The sequence below is a fragment of the Arachis hypogaea genome, chromosome 4 (genome assembly GCF_003086295.3).
Source record: "Arachis hypogaea cultivar Tifrunner chromosome 4, arahy.Tifrunner.gnm2.J5K5, whole genome shotgun sequence".
Taxonomy (NCBI): Eukaryota; Viridiplantae; Streptophyta; class Magnoliopsida; order Fabales; family Fabaceae; genus Arachis; species Arachis hypogaea.
This window is the reverse complement of record NC_092039.1, coordinates 128,416,673-128,444,669: the sequence shown is the minus strand read 5'-3', so window position 1 is coordinate 128,444,669 and position 27,997 is coordinate 128,416,673. Positions and strand designations below refer to the sequence as shown.

At 32.4% G+C, this 27,997-nt stretch overlaps 2 protein-coding genes across 2 annotated transcripts; both read right to left on the bottom strand.

Moving 5' to 3' along the window:
- Nucleotides 1-5,846, bottom strand: LOC112744992 (uncharacterized). The gene is made up of 4 exons (XM_072234263.1): nt 4,281-5,846; nt 2,024-2,595; nt 1,701-1,920; nt 1-1,523 (listed from the first exon to the last, which is right to left on the bottom strand). The coding sequence occupies exons 1-4, from the start codon at nt 5,550-5,552 to the stop codon at nt 174-176; spliced, it is 3,414 nt and encodes a 1,137-aa protein (XP_072090364.1). The 5' UTR covers nt 5,553-5,846; the 3' UTR covers nt 1-173.
- Nucleotides 5,847-8,167: 2,321 nt separating this feature from the next.
- On the bottom strand, nt 8,168-11,108 carry LOC112744991 (uncharacterized). The gene is made up of 2 exons (XM_072234262.1): nt 10,675-11,108; nt 8,168-8,904 (listed from the first exon to the last, which is right to left on the bottom strand). The coding sequence occupies exons 1-2, from the start codon at nt 10,977-10,979 to the stop codon at nt 8,463-8,465; spliced, it is 747 nt and encodes a 248-aa protein (XP_072090363.1). The 5' UTR covers nt 10,980-11,108; the 3' UTR covers nt 8,168-8,462.
- Nucleotides 11,109-27,997: the final 16,889 nt, after the last annotated feature.

Here is a 27,997-nt window from a genome sequence, read left to right as displayed (position 1 = left end):
GAAGAGAAAACTAATTCATATCTTTTCAACCTCTGTTATACGACCAACCATTAGCGATAACAAAAATAAGGCATTTCAACGTATTCCTCAGCACACAAATTTAGGCATGACAAGCAGAGGCAGCAGTGTACCAAGATTAAAAGAAAAGACTATCGTACAGACTATGTTCTCATTTAGATGTACTTGAGGCCAGAAATATACTGTTGCCTAGTGATTAGATACTGAGCCAGGGAATATATAACTCCTAATATACCCAAGATCTTAATCTTGAGAATATCTGTACATGCAATAGGGAGCAGATTAAGGGGTAAGGTTATCCACGGGGGTGAATCACTCTGCTTTGTAAAGCTCCATACATACCTGTTGAACAGTATATGACTTGGGAACGTGAGAACAAGGAGGGCCAAGTTCTTTACCACAAATATCCAGTCAGGCCCACCGATTTGAAGACCCCATCCTGTATTACCATGCCAGACATCTTCCCATATGCTGTAGAGGGCTGTCAAAACGAAGTAGACAGATATAACAGCAACCACAGGAAAATATCTATGTTTGTCCCCAAAACCAGCAACAAAATCAGAATCTTGATTCAGTAGCAGCAGGATAGGAGCCAGGAAAAATATGGCACGGTTCGAACCACCGGTAAGGTTGATATTCAAGACTAGGCATATAGCGAAACACATAATTGTGGCAACATTGCCAACGGCAGGCATCCAGGATCCATCAGCAGCCATCCTCTTAATTGTAAAGGAGGGAACAGTAGAAGCCCGGCGATGCTGCATGAATCTCATTCTTGGAAGGAAACTAGCAGATGCACTTTGACCGGAATTGCTGTGTCTAATGCCACCTATATCAATAGCCTTCTCCCTTAAAATTGAAGCAAGTTTATATTTTATCTCCAAGGCTATTAGCATAAAGATTGCTGCATACAAACCAAGAAGAGATGTCCTGGCCCCCTCAATGGCTAGCAATGTTGTAAGATTCCTCTCCTCCTCGCCCAAATTTCCTATTTCAGTGTCTTTAAGAATATTTTTAATTCTCAGTTGGCCCTCCAAAAGATAAGTAACTGGAAAGAGAGCCACAAGCAGAGCGAATACCCAGGGCAAAAGCTTTGTGCTTGAGGCAGATGGCAGATGAGTGAAGACAACAAATACAGAGGCACAAACCATTGTGACCACAATGAGAACATGCAGAATGCCTGTCCAGACAAAGTATTCAGCAGAAATGTAGACTCCCAGGGCAACCCCCATTGCAATGGAATAAAATGTCCTTAATTCAACAATATATTTAATGGGTATGATAGATGTAACAGATGCTAGAGAGAGCAAAATTGCAATAATAAGCAACCAAGAAGGCCAGGTAGGCTTCCCCGCCATGTAGCCATAAATTGAGATATCATCAGCCGAATGGCGGGCAGTCTTGATTAGGTCTGACTGGTAAGTCAATGACAAAGGGAGAGGGGGCTGCATCAGAATAAAAAGCAGACCAGTTGCCACTACCAGCACTAGGCTTCTTTTGGCAGACTGCAGGGAAAACGAAAAAGCTCATTATCAGCCTTTAGTACCATGCATCAACCAAAAATAATTTTTAATTGGTTATGAAACGTGGCTAGCAAATAATTTCCAATGAACATCAAATAGTTCTCACCATTAACAACCCAAACTAAACTGAAAAACACTGAATTGAATGGTTATACATACCAAAACATGAGAGAAATGAACAGCGACAATGGGAATACAAGCCAATCCAGTCAAGAGAATGCATGATCCCAGGATTAAACCATCTGAAGGAGACCTTCCATTCCACCACTGAAGTGCTTCAAAAATCGTTTCACGACAAAACCATACAGATAAGGCAACCACAAAGGCATGCGCATAACCTTGCCAAGATTTCATCCTAGAACCTGTTTTTGATCTATCCCTATAAATTCCAGGAATAGCATAATATAATCAGGCATAAAATCTAGAGGCATAATACAAGTTAGGATCCTTCCAAACTATTTTAAGAATTTAGAATAACTTGCCTATAAAGAAGCAATGGAGGGGTAACAGCTAATAATAGAAGAGCCGATACCCATACTACAGACTTTGATGCAATAAACAACATGGCGAGCTTTGAAGAATAAAGACAAGTCAAAATCCATACTGCTTTTCCTCCGATTCGTTGATCCACATGTAGCCTTCTCACCAAACCCAAACCCAATAAAGTTGTCATCACAACCATATAGCTAGGATACATCACCTCATCCTCAAACCCATAATAGTAAATGCTGGAGTAATTGAAGAACCGATTCTCGATGTAGCATAAGAGTAATGCATAGCTTATCAAGCCAATCTCGGATAAAAATTTTAACTTCGAAGGTAGAAGAGCTAAACCAGGAATAGCCATTGCCAGGACAGCATTTGCTATTATAAGTTTGCAGAAAGATTTCAGGGACATGCCTGCTAGCCAAATATTTAAATCCCAGAAGTTGTGAAGCACAAACCATGTAACCATTAAACTCCCGAGAACAACAAAAGCAAAGTAAGATGGCAGGCTCTTCTTTTCAAAAAATCGAGCCAAATAAAATCCGGCAACTGCAGGCAGAGGAAGGAACTGCAAGTCAAAAAGTAAATAATCAATAAAAAAGAGTAAGGAAAAACAATAAAGGTTAATCAAATTGAATATGTAACGACCGAAGTAATTAACATTATCATCATCCACCAAAGAAACCAGCAGCCAAGATTAGAATATGTTATGAAAAAGCTATGCATCTCATAATATGAAAAGCCTCCTTTTTTCCTAATGGTTCATAAGTTGTTTCATTAATCTGATTGAATTTTAGCATACCATGTTATTCCCCCATTTCCACTTCTAATTGATGACAGCATCTTGTAATTCTTTCAGAATTAATCTGTCGGTTATAAAGAAGGAAAAATGGAGACAATTATTAAAAAGGAATGCACACACCATCTACAATAGACTGTTGATTTCTGTGTTCGATATTTGATGAAGCAAAAGACTGATTATTGATCATCAGCACAGTGGCAATGATCGGATCATCGAAGAAATATCTCAAGCTGATCTTAAATCCAGGCAATTTAAAGTAAAAACAGTTTCTCACTCAAGAACCTAATTAAACATAGTCTCCCCCATCTCTCTGTGCTAGGCGCCACCACACAACCCAGATAGAGATCACCAGATATATCTTCTTGATATCAATCTAAAACTCTCATACTAAAAATTTGAACAGAAAAAATCCAGATCATAAATAAGTAATAGAAAAAGAAATAACATATCCCACAAGTTGCAAAAGTAAAATAAATGAAAATCAACTGAACAATTTTTGGCCATCATCACAAGACATCTAGATAGTTGACACTAATCAACCAAAAAATATGCATACTACAGTCTCAACATAGACAAGAACAAACCTTAACAAAACCAACCAGAGTGAATCAGACTACTATTTTCTTTGCAACCACTTGCAGATTCCAAATATATGTAGACACACTAACAAAACCACATGTCTCTAATGTTTATCAGTTCATTATAACCAGGAACACCTTGGTTTTTGCACACCTACTGTTTTTCTTGTTTGCTAGTCTGGCTCCAATAGAATATCACAAAGAAAATGATGCAGGAAGTTAAAGGGTTATTGAGGATTTATGATGGTAGAGAAAGGGTAAGCTATGATGGTTAGACTGATAGGAGTCACCTATTGGATGGTTTTTCAAATTCTTAACATGTATAACAGCTCTAATTTAATTGAAAGGCTTCCTCATGTTACTTAGTTAGAAAGTGAAGTGAGATGAGAGGATACAAGTCCTCACAATGTTGGCATTGTGTTCAAGAGTTCTTCAAACACCATTTTGCGCTTGACAAAGTCACCACATTGCTCGTTTACTCAATTTTCTTTTTCCTTTTACTTTTATAGCATTTAGTGACTCCTTCATTATCCACGTTGTAAGATCATTATCACGGCATCACCTTTCTACCCCGCGAAAATTAATAAATTAAGAAAGTCTCCTATCATCTATCAAAGAATAAAGCAATACCATTCAGATAGGTCTACCATAACCTATACCACAAGCATCAAGAACATCAGAGACAAGAAATAATGCTGAACATATTCCAGGTATAGGAAGACTAAAACCACCAAATATGAACAAACAAAAACAACACCTAATTAACAATAAGGTAATGCCAACAAGATCCCAGGCAGCTAGCTAATCAATGTGATAGACACAATCAGCGATCAAGAAAACCATCATATTGAAAACAAAGCTGAACCTGCTTACCAACACTGGGAACCCAATGACGACAGCTCCGGCAGCGCTGACCACAATGGCGGAGGTGGTAAAAGCCACAGAGCTGAGGGCGTCCGAGACCATCCCCATGGCATAGGAACCAGCGGCAGCAGCCCCTCCAAGCATAGTGATGGTGACCAGAACATAATTCAAGGGTGGGGGCACCTGAATGTACCTCCCAAACGAGTGGAAAACCACCCTAACCTCCAAAGCAACGACAACAGCCACCAAAGCCACAGCACCATTGACGACCCTTATGCTATGAACCTGGTTCTCATTCTTGGTGACCCACCACAAAGCACCCTTGGTGGAGGCATAGAGCTGAAACAAAAACGGCAGGAAGAACAGGAGAATGAGGTCGCAGAAGGCAGCAGCAGAGGAGAAAACGAGGGCGTAGTGCGAACCAAGGTGAAAGACAAGCGGTAGGAAGAGAAGGTAGAGGGTGTGGACACAGCTTTCGAGGGGTCCGAGGATGTAGCTGTCGTGAGGAACTTCGCCGCCATGGAACCTGGCCCTGGGGGTGGTCTTGAAGGAGGAGAGGCGGGGAATGGAGAAGAGCCAGTAGAAGAGGGAGTTGAAGGCGGCGAGGTAGTAGGCGGCATTGCGGATACCGACAGCGGAGACAGTGGCCCAGGTGAAAATGGATGAGGCGGAGATAGGGGCGGAGGCGAAGAGGAGGCGCTCGAGGGAGAGAGCGATGGAAGGGTTCTCGAGAGGGAGGAAGCGGAAGTTGAGGGAGCACCAGACGCCGACGAGGAAGGTGGTGTGGGCGCAGAGGAATGAGGAGAGGAGGGTGAGAGGGAGGGAAGAGCTGAAGGTGGCGAAGAGTGAGGGCGAGGCGAAGAGGAAGAAGCAGAGTTGGGAGAATATGAGTGTGAGCCACACGCCGAAGAAGGAGGGAACCTTTGAGGTCACCACGGAGTCCAGGATGTAGGAGATCATCAGCCCCACCACCAGAACGGATGCTACAGGGGCGCCGCCCAGGTCCAGCAGGAACATGGCGGAGGGAACCAGCGCCATCGCGATCCGGTAGTTGTGGGTGAAGCCGGAGGGGTTCTTGATGGATCTGGAGGATGAGGATGTGGAAGGGGAAGCGGAGTGACCACGCTGGTTGCCATGGCTCTGGGATGACGAATTCGATTCGGTGGAGCTAGGGTTCGAGCTTTGCTGGGATTGGGAATTGGAGAAGGAGAATGAGGGAGCGCTGCTCGAGCTTGATATGTAGGGGCGGAATGATCGAGGCTGCAGCTCCGGCGGCAGCATTTCTTTCTTTTCCTCCTTCTTCTTCTTCTCAGCACACGGCGGTGGTGGTTGTCGTTTTGTGATGTGATGTTACTACTACTTTTTATCAGTTGAGTTGACTCAGCTTACACACCTCACTCGCCTCGCTTACAAAACTTCGATGACGATGCACATTGTCTTCCTCCACTCTCCACTAACCTCTTTTTTTTTTTTGGGTGGGGGGTGTTTGGACTTTGGAATACCGAATACCTTCGTCTACTGAATTGCACTCTCCACATATCTTTTGATTGTTTTTGACTTTTTGTTGGTTACATTGCAGTTCAGACTTCAGAGTAGTCAGTATGCTTCTGCTTCTGCTAAACAAGGCCGTTTCTTTCGGAAGAGTCTTTGGGCTCAGGGTCGCCACTATTTTTGACAGCTCGCTACAATACATAAAAAAGAAACAAAAAGTAGTATGGGCCAAAATGCTCTACATAATCTGGAAACCAGAAAAAAGATGCTACGGGCCCAAAAATGCATAGCTACTAATGTCTGAATTTTCATTTTTTAATTGAGCAAACCATAATGAACGAACAAAACTAGTTTGATATTCATAAAATATGATTTTTACGTAACAAAAATATTCAAACATTAATTTTATTCATGTGTAGATTTTTTAACATTCCAAACTTTTATTGGTATAAATGCTAATTTTTTGTCTTTTTTACAAAAAAAAAAATCGGTGTCCGTACAAAAGTGACTATTAGAGTTAGGTAAGGTGATGTATCTCTGAAGAGGGGTAAGTCCTCCCCTTTTATAGTCCGTATCTGGATGGACCCTTTGTGGTCAGGTCCACCATTTTAAAAGCTTCTGCTAGTTGTTCATACTCCACGTGGTGAGAGACGTGTTCTCCCAAGTTCTAGTAGTGTGATCGTCGGGTCGGCTGCTCATATTTGGACCCGGGTCACTAGCGGGTCGGGCCGGAATATTAACATTATAAACTTTTATAAATAAATATAGTAGTTTTCTCTTTTTAATCAATAAAATCGACTAAAAAAATTTAAAAAAATAAAGGATACTTATATCTCCGTGTTGAATAATCTATGATCATTACTAAAACCACTATCTCAAAATTATATGAGCAAGTCTTAAATTTTAATATCTAAAATAGAATGCAAGATTTTTTTTTTTTTGGTGACTAATGCAAGATTGCATATACATAAGGATGGCAATGGAACGAATAGGGGCGAATTTTTATTCTATTCAATCCCGCTCCACCTTACAATAACCAATATAAAACTCGCTTTACTTTTATTTGCAAATAATAAGAAATTGAATCTTAATCCATCCTTACCGCTTCCGCCCCTATAATTATTATAATTTAACGAATAAAATTAAATTTCAAAATTTGTATAACCATTTTCTAATACATAACATATATTAAAATTATATATATATACTGGAACGAGAATTCCATAAATTTGACTCCATCCTATTTAAAATTTTATCCCACAAAAAATTCGCTTTCGCACCGGAATCGGATAATTATCTGTCTCGATCAGATAGAGACAGAATGAATTACCTTTAAATTTGAATAATGTTGTCATTCCTAAGTATAGTGATATACTCTAAGTAGGAATGTCGAATGTAAGAAGTTTAGAATTTCTTCCGTTAATTGTAATTGTTTCCCTCTGTTTCTTTAACTTTTGTCCATTTAATAAAAGTGTAACTATATATTATGGCCACATGTTTGGTATTGGATTGAAGTGCTCTATACATCATACAATATGGCTTTTCTAGTTAAGACATGGTTCTGTTATGTGTACATACTACATCATGAATAATGCTTCAAAGATTGGCAGATAAATATTATCCTGCTTGAAGTGGCGATCGATGATAAGTCCAAATAAAGCGCATTGCTATATCCGAATCCGTGTGTTTATGCGTGGTACACCTGCTCATTTCTTCTTGTCCCACCCTTCAATTTTGTTAGGGGGAAAAGTTGTCACTTTTTTTCGGGTGAAGGATGATTGATTTACTTATGTTGTAAAACGCCGCACAAAAATCAGGTAAACCTCGATACGATGTGCACCTGTCCGGAATATAACCCCTAGCTTTTTTATCGATCAAAATTTAGATATGATCACGAAAATGCGCGTCTTTTCTTTTAGGCATCTTACCTTTATGCTGCTTCTTTGAATATGACTTCTCAAAGGTGAAGCACCCATGACAGTGACCCACCCATGAATCCTCTGCAATCTAGACACTTGTTACGGGCATTTATACTGTGTTACGATACCACTAATGCCGCTATTAACCTTGTTGAAAACCATATTGTTGCATGTCGACGCACACTGGTGATTGTAGTGTATAATTGCACGCAATCAAACACTTGTCGTGTTGTTAAGAGAATTTCATTGCGACGATAACTGCTTCATAAGTCAAAATCTCCGAAAGATCTGTTACTTACACGAATGCATGAGCCTGACGGTACCATATTCATAATTTGCATAAGCGAATCCAAGTGAGGCCATATGAATATGATGTTGCATTCACATCTTTCACAGAATTGTATACGGTAATGCTTTCAATTGAATTCCAATATCTTTTAATAATAAAAACGCGTAAACTATTGCACATTCCCTCCATTCACAAACTTGAATAATGCATCCCACCGACCCACATGTCAAGCTCAGGTTGCGTGCAGGTTCTATCAATAGAATTATTGAGTAAGTTCAACGAATCTACTCAAATGTTAAGAGGAAAATCCCAACCAAGATCTAAGGGACTGAGTCTGAACATATAAACATCTTACAAGAGTGAAAACTGAGAGCAACTACCAGACTAAGTGAAAGATCATGTTTCAGATTATAACAGAACATTCATTTATAAAAATAAAAAAGATGAAAAAAGAAAAGCTTGTATGATATTAATTTTGCACCTAAGACAATGTTAAGAACTTTTTGAATGCGCTTCAACGGGGTTATCTTTGCTGGGAGTGTTTTCAGATACCGAAAGTTGAGTTGAGTACTTTTTAATTCTCAAGGAAATAAGTACACTTGATAAAATACCAACTAGGGGGAAAAAGTAAGACCAAAATTGAGATTTCTTGGAGCCGGAGGCTGAAGCTACAGCAGCACCGGCGAGGCTTCCAATTGATGTATTCTGCAAGATCATGGGTATACATCCAATTGCAGTGGGAAGAAGAAAATCCAAAAGGAACCCAACATCGGTAGCAGCTAAGGTATAGTTAATAACATATGACGGCAGCGGTGAGAAGCGAGCAAGAAGAACAAATCTCCAACCATCTTGCTCAACTCCTTTCGAAAGAAGATTAAAGTATCTGTTTCTGTGGGCCCATTCAACTGCTGACTTGGAACTCCTGAATATCAACCTGATATAACCCCAAGTAACCTTAATTTAGTCTTTGACAACGTAAATAAACTGATCTAGAAATATATGATGGATGAGTTAAAATAGAATAATATTCACACAACTGTCTCATTCACTAATTCTCACAAACTGAGACAGTGAAACTACCATTTCATAGTATTGTAGCCTAATAGTAATCGTTTGTGGCATAAGAGAACTACAACTCCAAGCAAATATATGATGCCAAAGAATCAAAGTCTTAAGTATGTCGCTTAACCACCACCTCAACAGCAGTGCCATAATTCTGCCCCTTCCTACTGATATGAATTCAGGTCCCCTTGAGGAAACTTGATGTTCCAGAACAGCTAATGTTTTTCATTATGCGCATTGATTTTATGAATAGAAATTTCAAAATTACAAAAAAATTCTTTATCCCCATGTTGATTTTTGTATTCAGTTCAAATTTGATTTTATGACTCCTGCTATTATGTCAAAACAATAGACGATGCCAACAACTACTTACATTTATCGGAGTCTACTTTATAGGAAAGGAAAAATTTTGAATGGAAAGTGAAAAGTAAGAAGGTAGACAAGAAAAAGGGCCAGCCCTGAGCACAAGCATCCCGCAGTAGGCAAGGTCCTGGGAAAGGCCGCACCTAAAGGGTGCAATGTATGCAGCCTAACAGGATAATCCCACCCAAGGCTTCCTTTCAAAAGTAAGAATAAAGAGAAGGACAAGAATATATGCTGTTAAAAAAAAAACAAAAAGGAAAGATTAAAAAAGACAAAATCAACAGAACACTAGCCAGTGGCCACTCAACAATGCCTTTGAATATTTGTGAAAGGGGTGCCTTGAAAAAGTTCATGGAAAAAACATGAAGAAGAAGCCAAATACCCTAAAGTAACACAGAAGAGCTTTGATTCTTAAAGTTCTGGTTCCAAAGACAATAAGAAGTTAAATTATGATAGGGTTTGTATGAGCTATCTTGATAGAGTTCCTGAATCCCAGTTAAGAGAAATCAAGTACACCAATGAGTTTGATTCCAGAAATAGAGATGAACAGATTTAAAAGGAATTCTTTGAAAAGAGATACCAATAAGTAACCGATTAAAAATCCTTAAAAGACTCGCAAAGAAAGCAAATGAAGTGTCCTTCAGAACTTGTATAAAGCCCACAGATTCTAGTCCCCATAAATCATAGCCCTTCAAAATATTTGTGTTAGGCAATGCCAATTTCCTAGGAGCACCAAAACATAACTTAAGCCTTTATACTAAGAACACCAAGAACAACCAGGATACAGCACATCAATAGTAAGCTTAAATAAGACCTATAGCAAGGCAACAACATCAACTAAGCTGAATCAAATGCCGCCATAGTGCCCTAGTGTGAATCATGTATACATTCGTGCCACTAAAATATAAGTCTCTCTCTGCCGTGAGCACCGTAGGAACTGAATTTCATAGAATTGAATTACTATTCAAACAGGAAAAGCATTGATTCCGCAGTCACTTCATCAACTTTGACACAAAAAATGGAATCAACATGTTTGGAAGGTCAACAAATAAACACTAGTGAGGAATCGCAGTAGCAAAAAGCAACCAATCGCGCACTCTCAAGTTTCAATTGAAATGGCAAAATAAACATTCGAGTGAGCTGAGTCACTCGGAAGATAAACAATTCAATTCTAACTTTGGATTTGAAGTCGAAAAAATAATATCACACTAGCAATTAGCAAAGCAGAGAAATAATTCGCACTTTTGAACCCTAGAATTAAAAAAAGTAGCGAGCTGACCTGCCGATCCAGAAGGAAAGGGAGGCGCCGAGGATTTTGGCGGAGAAGACACAGAGGACGGCGGGGAGGAAGCCGAAGAGGAGAGAGGCGGCGGCTTCGAGGAAGACGGCGGAGGGGAGGCAGAGTGCGATGGAGATAGTGTGTACGGAGACATAGAGAGGGATGGCCCATACGCCAAGGCTTTGGGACCAGTGAGTCAGCAAGTTAAGGGCGGCGTCCTTGTCCCAACCGTGGCTCAGCGCGTAGCTTCTCAGCGCGGCCACCATCGCCACCACCAGCGCCGCCTTCCACCACCACCGCGCCATTTGGATTGGACTTAGACGAGATCAAACCCGCAACTCAACTCTTTCGTCTTTCAAGACCCGAACAAAAAAAATTCTTTGGTCTTTTCTTGAGTTAATATCCAAAATGCCTCTTAAATTTGATCCCGACTCAATTTAGCTCTTAAGGTCTCAATCTATGAAGTACGGACACTTTCTTGAGTTGCAGTATTCGCGTGTCGGACATATTTTGGACACATTTTGAATACGACATTCACCTGAATACACCTGGACACGCCTAAATATCATCACGTGTCAGCGTGTCCAGTCTTAATCTTAACGTATATTCTTAAAATAAATTTAGATATAGTATATATTATTATTTATTAAAACAAAAAATATTTTAAATACTTGATATAATTAAAATAAGACATTAAAAATAATTAAAAATTTTAATTTATATTTTAATATCAATAAAATATCAAAATATCATTATGATTTATCTAAAAAATACTTTATATTTTATATGTATACGTGTCCCCGTGTCAGGTAAGATTTTAAAATTCGCGTATCGGCGTGTCACGTGTCGTGTCGTGTCTCGTGTCAGTGTCCGTGCATCATAGGTCTCAATTGACTCTAATTGTATCCTAACATTTTGGCTCGTATTTTAATTTGGCCCTTTTGTCATTTTTCGTCACTAAAAAACTGACCTGACAATTTAGGTTGACACTTGATATATAGCAGTTAGATGACATAGCGAAATATTTGAAAGCATCAATTTAACCCCTAACAATTTTAAACAAAACCTAGCAGTTCCAATTTTTTCAAATTGCAGGAGTCTCTCCAAGAGTTGAAAAGGATGTTGGGGAACAGCAAACAATACTCAAGTAGTTCTAATCAAGCTCGTTCGCACGGTGGCTGAGTGAAAAAGGCACACCGTGATAGAGGTGAGAAGGTTCCACATTGGTGCGGTTGTGGGTTGCATCCTATTCTTTGATGGTCTGGGACAGATTCTAATCTAGAGAGACCTGCTCTAACTATAATGTGAGTTGGTTGAATTGTTGCAATTTGATTGTGTGTCTCATTTTTCAAATTCTTCTTGATTTTGTAGTTATTATTCTTTTCATTTTTTTTTTTAGTTCTTGGTGTTGTAGACTATCAGTAAGAGATGGTGCGATTTTTTTAAATGGACAGATAGTGAAGAAGAAGAAGTCATAATTGGGAGAAATGAAACTCCAATTAGTGAAGATCATTGAAAACTTTTTCTGCGATGAAAAATTAGTGCAATTGAAGCTGAAATTAGAATCTTAAGAATGTGGAATATTATGTTATCTGTGTTTGTCATTATTTTTGGATTTGTGATTGTAGCTTCTAGATTAGGTGGGATAAAATATATGTAAATGTGATATCAATGATGTGAATGAAATATTGGTATGTATTTGATTGTTTTTTTTTTCATGGACCTAGAAATTGATGACAAAATAAAAATGGAGTTTCATGTCCTCTTGGGTAATGATGTATACTTGAAAGTTGTATAAAATTGAGATTATATGAAAGAGGTATAAAATTTTACAAATTAAGTTATAACAAACAAAAGATAGCCATTCATTTAGTAATACATAGCAATTAATCATTGTCATCAGTGATAAGTAGCATTAACAAAAGCAGTATCTGTAACACAACACAATACCCTACATAACAGAATTTCAGAATATCCTTAGCCAAAACAGATTACCCTATATAACAGAATCTCAAAATATCAAAAGAGCATAGTTTGATCAAATGTATTTTACAAAATATGTCTTGCACAACTTTCAGTCAATACTGCAAATTGTATTCTATTTTGTTGTTGGTGGTTTGAAGCCCGGGTTGGGGACGAATTTCATAAATTCTGCCAAGCGTGCAGCTGTCCTAGAGCTTGCTCCTTGCATTGGATCCATCTTGAAAGTTATTTTTCTCTTAGATTGCAGCTTCTCAGGCCTTGTCACATGTTGTGGAAGTGGAAGTGAAGGTGGAGGTGGATCTGATGGAAGGACCTAGTAAGATTTTTAACAGAATTAAAAATCAATGCAACTCAATTAAGAGATATCAATATATAATCAAATAACATCAATCAATTGGATCCAAACAACATTTAATTATGTATGATAAACCAATACAAACTAGTCAACAGTTCATCAAATATTAGAAACCAATCACTACCTATTCTTGATTTTCTGGTTGTGAGTAAGTGGGTTGGGTGAGTATAATCTCTGAAGTTTGTGCATCATGAACAACATGATGTGGTGCTAATGGAGCATTTTCAATAACCTCAGCAGCTTGTGTCAGTAGCAGCATTTGTTGGGTCTGTAGTGTCTCCAGCCTTGGATTTTTTTTTTTTTTTTGCTACAATGGCTGCTACTGCATTAGCAAGGGCACTTACAAGGTCATCAGCCTTCCTGTGAGCATAACTCCTCTTTATATGCCCTCTCGTACCACAATAAGTACACGTGAATTTCTTGTATTGCCCTTCAACTTAGTTGAAGTTTTTGACTTCTTAATACTAGAGGGTTTTTCATCAATGTCCTTACTTCATTTTTTGGTTATTGGCCCCGTATGTCTCCTTTTTTTGGGTGCACGAGGCCTATTGTGTTGACTTCTCTCCCAAAGATCCTACCCTGGTATTGGATTGAGAGAGTGCTTGTAGCTATTTCTATAAGTTTTCATAGTCAGCTAATGATGACAAAAATCTTCTAGATTTTGATTTATCCTGTAAATGGCTGCATATACATGGACACACGGCATGCCTACGAAAACAAGTATTATGAAACAGTCATAAAATTTCTATTTAATGACAACACTTAAATGTATAAATCAGTCACTATCTATTCCAAAATCACTAGTTAAACAAATAACAACACTTAAATATATAAATCAGTCACTATTTATTCCCAGATCTATTTAATCAAACAGTATAAATAGATATTAACCAATCACCAGAGACCAATCACTAGTTAAACAATGAACAACACTTAAATTAAATATAAACCAGTCACTATCTATTTCAAAATCTGTTTAACCAAATGATATAAACAAATAAAATCAATAGTTAATAAGAACTTTATTACTCGTTATTTGCCAAAATCTACAAGTGCAGATACTCTTTCCTAAGTCAACAGTCATGTTGGTGGGCCAACTGTGGATCTCAAATCTTTGATACTCTTCATCTCCACTCCAAATCAGTGACCATTTTTTGGATTCTTTTCGGATTTTCTACAATCTATTATGCTGTATTGGTGGGAGTTTACCAACATGGTGGGATAACTTAACCTTGTTTTTTGCAATCGACTGCACTGCAAACATCCGGACCTCCTCTAGCAGGGTGATTATTGGCTTAGCTCTGTATTCCTGATCCTCGAGTTAAAAACCTCGCAAGCATTGTTACAAATGTTAGGGCTGTATATGGATCGGATAATATTCGCATATCTGCGGTAATTATCCGCATCCAATCCGAATTTTGTGGATATTATCTGATCCGCACTACGATAGGATCGGATAGCGGATTTGACAGTGATACCCGCAGATTCAATCTGCAGATGCGCATATCCACACATCATATAAATAGCCTAGTTTTAAATAAACCCTAATGTAATGTGACCTAACCCTAAATCCCTAATGTTATGGCGCTCCTCTCTCACTCTCTGGACTCTCCTCTCAGACTCTTACTCAGACTCTCAAACTTTGGCTCTCCCTCTCCTCTCTGATCGGCTCTACCTCGCTCCATCACTGGTGTATACAGTCCATCACCGGCGTTCACTATCCATCACTGGCCCTTAAGTTCGTCGTTTCCTCCAGGCTCCAGCTGCACCCTCGTCGCCTCCTCCATCGACGTAGTGGACGGCGGTCGCATTCTCAGTAGGCGATTAGGCGCGGTGGTCGTTCCTCCATCAGCGGCTCAGCGCTCGCGGTCAGTGGTCTCCTCCAGCGGCGCGGTCACCTCCTCCAGCAGTGAGGTCGTCTCCTCTAGCGGCTTGGTCTTCTCTTCCATCGGCGGTGGTTGTCTCCCCAAGCGGCTTCGTCAATCTGTCAGATCAGGCCACCTTCGTCTCTATCGTCTTCGCTCTTCAACTCATTAGGTTTATAGGTAATTTAATTTTAATTTTTAAAATAAAATGTATCAGAATAAATAAATATTATTTGTACACAAATGCTTATAGATTAAAGTACTTGAATCATTGTGTTATATTGTTATTGTGTAATAATCTCTGTAAATTTGAATAGTTTATTCAATTGTAAACTGATATGGCACTAAGGGCTTATATGGTTTATTTGTTTGAAAATTAGAATGGTTTGTTTAATTGCAGTCATATGGCACTGAGGGTCGGTAAACTGATATAGTGAAAAAATGGATTTTCTGGACATTTTTTTGCAAAAACAGCCAAACAGATTGCTGAATTATGCGGATATACTCGATATCCGATCCGACCTAAAAAAACGCGGATATCATATCCGATCCGTGTGCAGCCCTAATAAATGTTGTCAATTTTTTTATCGTATCGGAAATAGGCCCTTGTCATGCCTCTCTAGGCCACTTATCCAAGTATGCCCAAGCTCCCTCGTTTAGTCTCCTTAACCTATCCATCTTCTGATCAAAACCATGGCGAGTTGTTTTTCTTGCACACTCCCATAGTAGTCCTTTATACTCCTGCTCTTTTCACTGTTTGTTGAAATTCTTCCACATATGTCAAACGCAGAATCTATGGTGTACATTGGGCATGAGCTCCTTCACTGCCGAAGCCAAACCTTAAACCAGTAATACATTGCAAATTCAATTATCGGACTTCAAACAGACTCTCCAAATATATTAAATGACCTCAATTAGACCCCACAATTAACTTACATGAAGTCAAATCAACCACCGAATTGTATTAAGTATATTTCTAACAGTCCTCGTATCAAACATCAATAAAACAATAAAACATATAAATTCATCTAATAATTTACTTTTTGCATGTCTGACATAAAATTTCATTTGTTAGCCATGTAGTCACCTAAGTCATTAAGCAGCAGGTCCAACATCAACTATTCTAATTACGCTAATTACATCTTCAATAACAGTAAAAATGTACCATATTTTTTTGACTCATTTTTTGTTAATAGTATACTGATATAGTTTAATAACATAACTTTATAATTTAACCACCTATAATAATATGAAGACAGATTGATTAGTGACATGTGATATGTTGATATGAATGGTTGTGCCATATGTCACAAACTCATAATACTATTTAATTATATGTTTATTTTTGCTATTAGTATTATTTGTCCACGTATCATCTGCTATATTATTATTATAAATATATTAAATTAGTCCTGACTTTGTATTAAGTAATTTATTTTAGTCTCTAAAATTAAATATTATACACCAAATTAATTCATTCACTAATTTTTTTATTTTTATAAATTTAAAATTTTTAATATTTTTAGATGTATTAATTTTAATTTTATTTTTTTCTAAGTCATTTAAATACAAGTATTTTTATAAAATATTTTATATAAATATATTATTTAAAAAAATATATAATTGATTAAACACATTTTTTTATTTTCGTCCAAAAATACGCATATTTTTAACAAGAAGTCAAAAATTAATTTTTTTTTTCAATTTCTATAAAATACATGTGTTTTGAGCTTAAAAAATATATTTATTAATCAATGATATCATTCTTTTATTAAATAACATAATCATTGTTACAAGACATACTTAAAAATTAGTTGTGTGTAAATAGGCTAAACGAAAGACATCGAAAATGGCACTGAGGGGTGTTCAAAGTGCCTTTATATCATCTCCAAAACAGTAATTGAAAATACCTACAAAAAATTCTGATACCTAAATCAACCAGAGTTTTAAGTTGGTTTATATGAGAAGAACTGGGAGTACCTACACGTGAACGAAGAATGCTGCAACATGTAATACAAGTTTATACATGACCAAATAGTATTGTAACATGAAGCACAACCATCCACCTTAGTATATCACGTGTTACTGATTGATCCGTCCTCATACCATTACTGTCTGACGAAAAATATAATTAGTGCAATTGGAATCTTATAGATAATTTTAGTATATATCGTTAATATAAAAAATCACTTTGGGACAGAGACGGACATACGGGGCGAGTGGAGGACTCAGCTCCCTAATTTTTTTTAAAAAAAAGATTAATAGTAATAAGTTATTAAGTACGATTTAATTTTTAAAAAAAATTATTTAGTATTTAGTCTAATATAAATAAAAGTTTAGTCTAACCTAAATATTAATGATTTGTAATATCTAAAAAGTAAGTAACAATATTAAAGAAATCTGAAAAGATATTATTACTAATATTTTTTAATTAAATAAAAATTTTCAAATTCTATAAAGTGAATTTTTTTTTTCTTTTTGTGAGCGTCCTTCTTGATTCATTTGGTATTAATTCTCTCTGTTTCAACTATTATAACTGAGAGATATTTTTCAGCTATGAATATTGTGAGGAATAACGCATAAACAAAATAAAAGATGAATTTCTTGCTAATTGTCTTTTAATTATATTACATAGAAAATTGTTGAAAAATTTGACACAGATTCTATTATCGATGAATTTTATGATATGAAGAATCGACCACTTCGTTAATAAAAAATACATACATATTTTATACTTTAAAATATATTCTCTATCAATATATTTTTGTAATATATTTTGTATTATATAATTTTTTGCATAATTTTTTAATATTATATATATTATTGATCCTCATGATAATATTTCTGAATCCATCCCGCTTTTGGAGTTAATTCATTTTCCTTCTATTTAGACAAATAGGAGTTTTGTAAAAATAGCATTTTTATAAATGTATTATTCGTTATTTTTTTATTCAAACAAAAATAATGTTTCGGACTATTAAAAATATAATTTAACATGTCAGTTTTTTAAAATAATGCAAAATGGACTAATGTTTTCAGTTTGAAGAAATATTTATTTTGACTATGACATAAAAGAGTGAATGACAAAATATACAAAAATTATTTAAAATCAAATTGCAAATAAGAATATTATCCATCAGCATTAATAAAATCAAGTTATTAATAGGACAAGCTCCCACTCCACTATATATGTGTAGTTCCTACCTTTCTGGTGAAATACCTAATTTTGTTTTGGGTGCAAATTGCAATGCCTAATTAATTTGTTCATTCAGTCATTATTCATCATTAGTTTATACTTTGTGGCAGTACCAAATTAAATCATCGCATGCATGATGATATATCACCTTACCAGAAGAAAATAAATATATTCGTTCATTTTATGTACTACATCATGGTAAAATTAAACAGAATATATATATATATTATCACGTTATCACTTACGAAAAGAAGAAAACGATAATAAGAAGACAAAAAATAACAAAAATATTACGCATATCAAAACTAGTTCTTTAAAATGTTGTGAAGATTAAAACTAAATGTTGCGTTTTTTTAAATGTAATTAAAACTTTTTTAAGGAAGGATATGAAGTTTCCAATTTTTTTTTAGCTGATCCAAATAATCATTTAAGATATTAACCTCAATAAATTTATGTAAAGAACAATTATTGAGGCAAAAAAAGGAATTCTAAAAACAGTAATTCTGCTCCTACGTGAAGGTGCATTATACGAATATATATAAAATAGTGGAATTTTTAGGGGCCACGATCACAAGATAAGAATATAAGATGACCCAGCATGTTCTGTTAGGTTCCACATTAGTATGACGATGTTGCACCGCCCATTCCATACACTTCACATAATATATTTCCAATGAAAAATGACTAACTCTTCATTCATTTTTTTTAATTATTTTTGTGAAAAATATTAGAGAATTATTAAAATTTATTATTTTTAGTTATTAATATTTAAAAATATAGGTTAAAGTATAATATTAAATTATTAAATTAAAAGAATTAGATTGATAGTTAAAAGTGATGACTAAAAATAATAAATTCTGATAGTTTGTATTTTTTATTTTTATTTTAAATAAATATTTTTTATTTTTAATATATATATAATTTCATTTTGATTGATGAAACAAATAATTATCTAAATTAAAAAATCAATAAATATAAATAAATAACGGTGTAAAATATTCTATACTATTAGTATATTAAAATTATATATATATATATATATATATATATATATATATATATATATATATATATATATATATATATAATCATCAATCAATCGAAATATTAAAATGCAATGAACAAAATCATAAAACCTAAACTACTACGGATAAATAAAATGAATACGTACCCTTTAATTAGAGCATGCTGCGTGCATGCGCTTCTTAAGTCATAACTAAAAAGTGCAGGAAATGAAAGATAAATAATTGGCTATCACCATCCTCTAATTTTAAAATGAAACAAATATATGAAAAATTATTTTTTAATTAGTTAAATTAGTCAATTTAAAAAATTATATTTATAATTTAAGATTTAATATGATTTAAAATTTAAAATATAAGATAAATAAAATAATTCTAAAAAGATTAATTAATGCTGACCGAAAAAATATTAATTTTCTTCTTATAAAATCTATAAGTATCAAGTGATGAAGTGGTTAACACTTAATAACAGCATATTATATCCATGAATTACATCATTCTATTTTGCACACACAGTGACAATTTTTAAATTCAGGTATACCAAAAAGGCAAAAACTCATAAACCACCGCCGGTACCATTACCTGCCATCTTTTTTGTTTTTAAATATTCTTACCATCCAAAAGTGCTACATATGCAGTATGCAAAACGGGTCGGTGCAAATTACATATAATGTTATTAACGTTTTGTAGCAGTAATAATGATTGGGTATTTTTATTAATTAATAATTTAATAGCTTCACAATAACGAGAATATCTACTAATTACAAACATTCATACTATTAGTAAAAGAAAAATAAAATATAATCAGCATTTATATGATCCGTACGTTAGTTATAATTCGCTTAAGGTAAAATTATAAATTGAAATTTGATTAAAATTAAATATACACGTGTTATATTAGGAATATGTATTTTGTTCTCATAATAAATTTATTCTATAAAATTAAATAACTAAGTACCAATCAGATAGACATATAAATTTTTTCACAAATTTCTCTAAATAGGATTTTTTATTTAAATAAAATATTTGGGCTTCTATATTACCTGATTCTCCTAAATGGTTTTCTTGAACGTGAATCCCCTAAACTATATAATATATAAATCGTCCTAGGGTCGTGTGTTTTAATGAATATATAAATCATTATACCTTGAGACGATTTATGCATGAATTGCATAGGTGAATAAGACATAAATCGTCCCAGCCCACTATGTGTTACGAATAACACGTAAATCATCCTAGCCTAGGATGATTTATGCATTTTAACCTAAAACACTCTACCCTGGCACGATTTACGTGCTTCTTCCTAACCCTCTACCCCCTAACACGATTTACGTGCAAATCTAAAATCCACAAGTCCCTAGGACGATTTATGTGAAAATTTTTATGTGTAATTCGAATAAAAAGATATGTGTTTCTTTAATATATGACAATCATTTTTTGATGCAATTATACCATATTTACTACTATATCAAATTTGAGTTCAATTAAGAAGTTAATTTTTTAAGTTACAATTTTTAAATTTATTTTTATTTTAAATTTTAAATTAAAAAAAAATAAAAATAAAAAATTAATTTACAATAAAAAATAAACTAATATTAATTAAAGTTAATTTTCATATATTTATTCATCAAATTTATATTGTGTTGACTTATTTATTTGTTCTAGAATATTCTACTATACAAATATTTATGTAAATCACATTATGAGCTTGATTATATATATACTATAAGAAAATGAAATATTTGTAACAAAAATTTTATAACAAATTTAAAATTGTTACAAAAAAATTAATTTTTGTAACAAAAATTAGTGATTGTTATATAATAATAATAATATTTTGTAACAACAATACAATTTGTTACAAAACATTTTGATATTTTGTAATAATTTGATTTTTTTTGTTACAAATTATTTTGGCTTTTGTAACAAATCGGTGTGTTGTTGCAAAATTTTATAATATTCTGTAATAAAAAATAAAGTTGTTGCAAACGTTCAAAATATTTTATAACAAAATATTTATTTATTTTAAAAACTCCAATTATTTTATAATAAAAAATTAATTTGTCATAAAATTTAATATTATTTGTAACAAGTTATTTGTTTGTCACAAAATATAAAAATTTTTGTAACTAAAAAAATTATTTTAAAATGTTAAAATATTTAAAATAATTTTATTTTGTTTCCAAAATTTAAGTTTTTAAAATATTATTTGTATTAATTAATTATTTTTTATGAAAAATTAAAGATTAAATGATTAATTTTTAAAAATGGTATATATTATTTTATATTTTTTATAAAATTAATATATAATTTTTACTAATAATCAAGTGTTAAATATTGATTAGAAATTAATTTTTAAATTAAAAAAATTATTGTTAAATACAAATAAAAATCGTCTAAGGGACATGTGGGTTTGGAATTTGCACGTAAATCGTGCTAGGGGTAGAGGGCTAGGAAGAAGCATGCAAATCGTGCCAGGATAGAGTGTTTTAGGTTAAAATGCATAAATCATCTTAGGCTAGGACGATTTACGTGTTATTCATAACACACAGTGGGCTGGGACGATTTATGCCTTATTCACCTATGCAATTCATGCATAAATCGTCCCGGGGTACAATGATTTATATATTCATTAAAACACACAACCCTAGGACGATTTATATATTATATGATTTAGAGGATTCATATTCAAAAAAACCATTTAGGAGAATTAGGTAATATAGGAGTCCAAATATTTTATTTAAATAAAAAACCCCTCTAAATAAGATCACTAAATACAAGTGACTCACTAGGTCACAAGAATATTATTCATTCCGAATAACTTCTTTATCTTTATCTTTTACTTTTACTAACTTGAACATTGGAATGTCTTTGTAAGTGCTACCGCCGCCGTTCTTAGAAGAGTCGACATATATGTCACCCAATTCAAGGAGAGACGAATTCAAGTATTAAATAGGACAAACTATATATACCTTGAAGTCGGCTACCCACACAAGAACAAAATATATATATATATATAAATATAATTTGCTTAAAATATTTTTTTTTGACGGAACTAATAAATTCAAATCATACCTTGAATATTATATTTATAAACAAATTATATTTCTACATTTCCATTTAAAAAACATGACTTCTCAGACATTATTTTTTCCCCGGACGAAAATTTTGTAAGAGGGAACTTCAAAATTATACATACATAAGAGTGATTTTATTTTATTCAATTTGAAATTTAATTAAGTATATATGATGAATCAATCAAGTTTTGAATTTGACATGAATATGTGAATTGTGATCTCTTTTATTCTGGCTAGAAATTGGAATCACAACTTCAAATTTACAGCACGCATATCAAATGATCACACACGTGGTTATTGTTAGGGTGCACGAGAATCGGATTTAATATATGCAGTTTTTAAAGTTGGATCCGATCGGATATTAAATATATCCGCAAAGCATAAAAATATTTTTAAAAGTTTATTTTTTTAAATATGTTTACTCTTAAAATAATATTAAACATACTTTTTTTAAATAATAAATTAAAATAATACAACATATATGATAATTATTAGTTAAAATAAAACATAAAAAAATATTTACTTATTTATTTTTTTATTTCTGCGGATACGCAGATATGCAGATTGAATATGCGGATACTAATACAAAATTTGCAATTCGATCCGATTAGTATGCGGATCCAATCCGATCCAATCCAAAAGTCTTGCGACCGCAATTTTTAAATTGAATTCGGATAAACACCGCAGATATGCGGATAGAATCCGATCTATGAATACCCTAATTATTCCTTTTGTCTTTTATCTTTTTAACTGTAATTTTTCTTTTCATGTTTACAGCTGTTTTTAATTTAGCACCCAACCCTATAAAGCTAGCTAGAGGTGTGGCTCGCAATCCCCATACAAATCGAAGAGTGCTTTAATTTGTACCTAGATAGATCCCACATTAGACTAAAAATAATTCAAGCGAGCTCATGAAGCAACAACTTCAATTCGTTAATAGTTTCATAAACTGAGTTCATGAGTTTGTAAGTTAAATTTGAACTTAATGTAAATTTATATATTAAATAAGTCAAATTTAAACTTGAATAAACTAAATTTATTAGTTTCTGAGTTAATTCGATTATATATAAAGATAATTATATATTACTTAATATAATTATTTATATTAATATATTAAGTATGTATTTTATATTTTTAATTTATAATAATAATATATAATTTTACATAAGAACATATATAATTTGTATATATAATAGAGAAAATAAATAATAATTGATAGATATATAATATATATATTTCATACATAAATTATAATTTATTCATATAGATTCTAATTATTTGAGTCATTTTGTGAATTTTTGGTAAGTTAAACTTAAACTTTATTAATAAATTCTGTTATAATATTCGTAAGTCAAGTTTGAATTTCACTTGATTCAACTTAGTTTGATTTACTTTTGCGAGTTGGCTGATTTTTTTTTTAAAAAATAACTACATATATGTATGTTAAAAAAAAAATACATTGCGTATATTAAAAATTATCTGTCACTAATCAATAATTATATATTTACATATATATTATTTTATATAATTTTTAAATAAAATGACCAACCAAATATGTATAAATATATCATTATTAATAATGGAGATTTTTATGTACATGATGATGATATGGTTGTATTTTGAATAAGCAAGTAAAATATCTGGACATCGATCACATATATATAAATCGGTAAAAACTCAGGTGAAGTCGACTTTACATGAAATTAATACATAAAAATCGTTAAATAAAAAATTTAGTTAAATCAATTAAATTATTTAATAGTTCTCAAATATCAATTTCACGTCGACTTCACTTGAATTTCAAAGCTCACTAATTCCTTTGAATCTCACGCTTTAATTAACGTAGTTCCTACAACACTTGTCTCGTGTTGCGTTAGCCTAACTTTTCAGGTTATTTACATGTGATGGACTTATATCGTGCGCTTAATTAGTTGTTACTATACATTTATATGCAACATACTGCAATATCACGAGATAATAATAATAATGCATTCTTATACAATTTATTGTACATATTAATTATTGCAAAAAATTATTTGCTCTTAGAGGAGCACCATATTACGGTGATCATGCTAAAATATCTTTATGGGATAGCGAATTATTCTGTGTCTCCTCTTTACATGTCTATCCAATAGCCACGACCGATGGCCCCACGTCAAACAAATTTTTTTTAACACAAAAAAAAAAAAAAAAAACACAATGGCCGCAAAAGTATTTTTTCTTGCAAGAGTCTACAAAATCCATATTTATTAATTATTGTTATTGTTAGAATATAATTATGATCAATTAGGATCAATTAGAATTATTTAGTATATCTGAATATTTATTATAGAATATTACGTCTTTATTATTACGATTCTCTTATCGAATTTTTTCTTTTTAATATTGTATTTTTAGGGGTAAAATTCTTTAAGATGAACCAAACTGTGTGTTAAACATTACTATAGTTATGTACAAAATGTTAGTTGTTTCTTCCATTAAAATAATATTTTTTATTACAAAACGTCAGTGATGTTTTGTTCTTTCATGATTAAATTTTTTTTTATTGTAAAACGTCAGTGATGTTTTGTGCTACTACCACAATCGTGTAGAATACCAAAATAATCAAATATTGTTGTATTTCACATTAAAATTATCCATATATAACAATTTTAGCCTCTCTTATTATCTATAAATACCCTTTTATATTGTATCATTTCAGACAACTTGAATAGACAATTTAAATAGACAACTTGAATACATTTAATAATATACAAATCTTTTCTCTAATTTAGTCTCTTGTTTCTAACTAACAGTTATTATCTCTATTATCTCTATTTATTGATTATTTTTTAAAAGATATAATTTAGTTGTTAAAAAATTTGATGAAGAGTATAATAACTTGAATGTATGTATTCTATTTGATTCCTTATAATAACTGTTATATATATATTGTAGATATTAGTATTATGAATTAGGATCAAATGATGCATGTGTCAACTTAAGTAAATAGTATATTATTGAGTAACTTTTTATTTATATAAATTTAAAAAAAAAGTTGAATTATTAAAAATTTATATATTACAAATACTTTAAAAAGAATTTCGTATCAATCAAAAATAGTTTGTTATATTTTTATATATTTAAAAATAGCCAATATATATTTATTCAAAGTATATATAAACAAAAAATTTATTCGATTAAATGTTGATTAATGTTTGATCTCAATGTAAATTTGATATAATGATATTTGTTATATGTTATTGTGATTCAATGAGTTGTATAACATTACTTAAAACAATACTAATGTCATTTGTTGATTCTAATTCTTTTTTGATCTAGAATAGGTCAATAGGAGTGTTCACATCTTGACCCGGATGCAAAATATATTTGATTAGATTTGCATTTATTACTTTTAAGTTACATAATGTAATTTTCGGATTAAGATTCAGTCATTCTTCAAATAGATTTGGTCTAATCCGGAGTCATATTTTATATTAATAAATATATAATTTACAATGAAATTAGTAACAACATGTTATATGTATTTTTATATAATTATATTATGTGTACATAAAAAATTAATTAATAAATTAATTATTTCTATAAAATATATATTAAAATATAAAATATGTATTAAAAATAAGTTAAATAATATATATATATATATATTTATATAAATATATGATGATTGATTTTGTATCTGATGATTTTTTGTTTGTATATAATATTTTTTATTTTATAATTCATTAAATATTTGTATGTTATATTTTCTTTTTTAATTTTATAACCACTCAACCAGTCGTAATCGTTTGAGGAGGAAGAAAAAGAAAATGGTTAACCTACCAAAAATACTTATTAATCACACAGCTATCAATCAAGGGTTCATTTTTTTTATATGAAGATGTTATGTGATATAGAGGAGTAGAGGACCTCAGTATTTTCAAATTAAAAAGTGATCAATCAAGTCATATACATCGACCCCAGGAAAAAAGAATATAATACTATATGTTCGATTCATATATATAATTTTTAAAAATACTCGAATATTATGCGCATTTTTTTTATAATGGGATGTCATTTTATTAACATTGAATAATGCTGTGTTTAATAGAAAATCTAAACATGGATGGTATAATGAAGTTACACATTCTAAAAGATATATAGGGCATGAGCATGAATATGAAATCGTGAAAAGTTATTGCTGGATTTTTTGATGTGCAATTTGTCTAGAAATTTGCTTTGAAGTGTAGTATGTATTTTAATTTAATCCTTTTTTATATTTTTTCATTTTTTGAAAAAAAAAAGTGTTTTGAAATTCAAATTATGGCGTACACTTTTAATTTTTCAAATTTGTAATGGATTTGAAAATCTCGAAACCATTCTTTAAATTTACAATAGTTTATCCAATGAAAATTTATCTTTTTTTAATTTAAAATGTTATCCGGAATAGGGATGAGGAAAGATTTTCATAGAAGCAAGCATATGCGAAAATTACTTAAAATGGAGAGGATAGTTACTTAATTAATAATCTTGTTTTGAGGGTTATTTAAAAGGATTAATCTCTACTTATAAGTGATTTTGCTATAAAAGTCTTATAAGTTCTCTAATTGATATTACGCTTAAACGCGCTTGTTATGCACATATGTTTCACGCGCTTCTAACATATTTTTAATTTTGAAAGAATTCCGTTTTTTTTTTCGAATTTCTTGCCTTTTCTTTCTCCTTCTTTATTTACGTGCTCTTCTCTCTCTGTTCTCTTTCTTTGTTATTCTCGAGTTCCATTGTTTTTTGACATCAAGTTCTGAAATCGTTTTTGAAGATAATGGATAATTCAACTTCAGATTGTCAGATGAACTAGTGCATGAACCTTGCCTGTGAAATTTGCTGTTAATTATTCATTGTTTGAATTGAATCTAATGTACTAGTTCTGATTATAATTAATATAATCTTGTCCATTTTATATCAGACGTGCGGGTGTAAATCAAGAATATTTGAGTGTATTTTTATAAAAGTTTGGGTGTATTTACAGTTTATGACTTTTCATCTGACGGAAGGTGAATTGTCTTATTTTTTTAGTTGAATTGTTTTAGTTTCTGTTTAGTTATGATTCATGAATCTAATTTTTGTTTTTTTTTTATGATGGTTTTATAGTTGTATTTGCATTCTATAGTTTATGCTGGTTTCAATATGGTGTATTTTGCAGCCCTTGTTAACTTTGGTGGCTGATTTTAGTGTACACGTAACATAACTCATTTATGTATCTGCAGCAAATTTGGGTGTAAAAACGAAAATATTTGGGTGTAAAAAGAAAATATTTAGGTGTATTTTTATTCTGATGAGTTCTGCATAATTCATAACTCTTCATCTTCCTCCTCCTCATCTTCTATTGCTTATTCTTCTTCATCTTCTTATTTCATATTCTCATAATTCTTTTTGGAGGAAAAAATCAAACAAAGAAGAAAAAAATACATAATGTTGCAAAATCAAAAGAAGGAGGAGAAACACGACGATGAAGATGAAACACGCAAACAAAAAGAGTAGAAACACAAAGAAGGGGAGAAGAAGAAGGAAGAAGAGGAGGAGGAGAAACGCGAAGAAAAATGACATTTGTGATTTTCATCGAGGAAGAAGAAGAGCCATTCATAATGGTGAGTAGCGCGCTTTGGAAACAGGAAGTGGTTGAGTAACGTGCGTGTATTTACTCTTGAATGTGGGAGTGTAATGCGCGTGTGTTTTGTTAGACTTGTGCCAACTTGTAAGACTTATAAACCAAAAAGGCTTGTATGTGTAGCATACCTGTATTTAAAATTGGGTTTTTTTTTATGAGGTCTAGACTTTTTTAA

Excerpts from the sequence above, each read along its gene's own strand:
- LOC112744992 (XM_072234263.1), bottom strand. The coding sequence starts at position 5,552 with ATGCTGCCGCCGGAGCTGCAGCCTCGATCATTCCGCCCCTACATATCA. Across the intron at positions 2,596-4,280 it reads TCATTGGGTTCCCAGTGTTG|TTCCTTCCTCTGCCTGCAGT; the intron begins GTAAGCAGGTTC and ends TTTGACTTGCAG. Across the intron at positions 1,921-2,023 it reads CCTCCATTGCTTCTTTATAG|GGATAGATCAAAAACAGGTT; the intron begins GCAAGTTATTCT and ends TGGAATTTATAG.
- LOC112744991 (XM_072234262.1), bottom strand. The coding sequence starts at position 10,979 with ATGGCGCGGTGGTGGTGGAAGGCGGCGCTGGTGGTGGCGATGGTGGCC. Across the intron at positions 8,905-10,674 it reads CTTTCCTTCTGGATCGGCAG|GTTGATATTCAGGAGTTCCA; the intron begins GTCAGCTCGCTA and ends GGGTTATATCAG.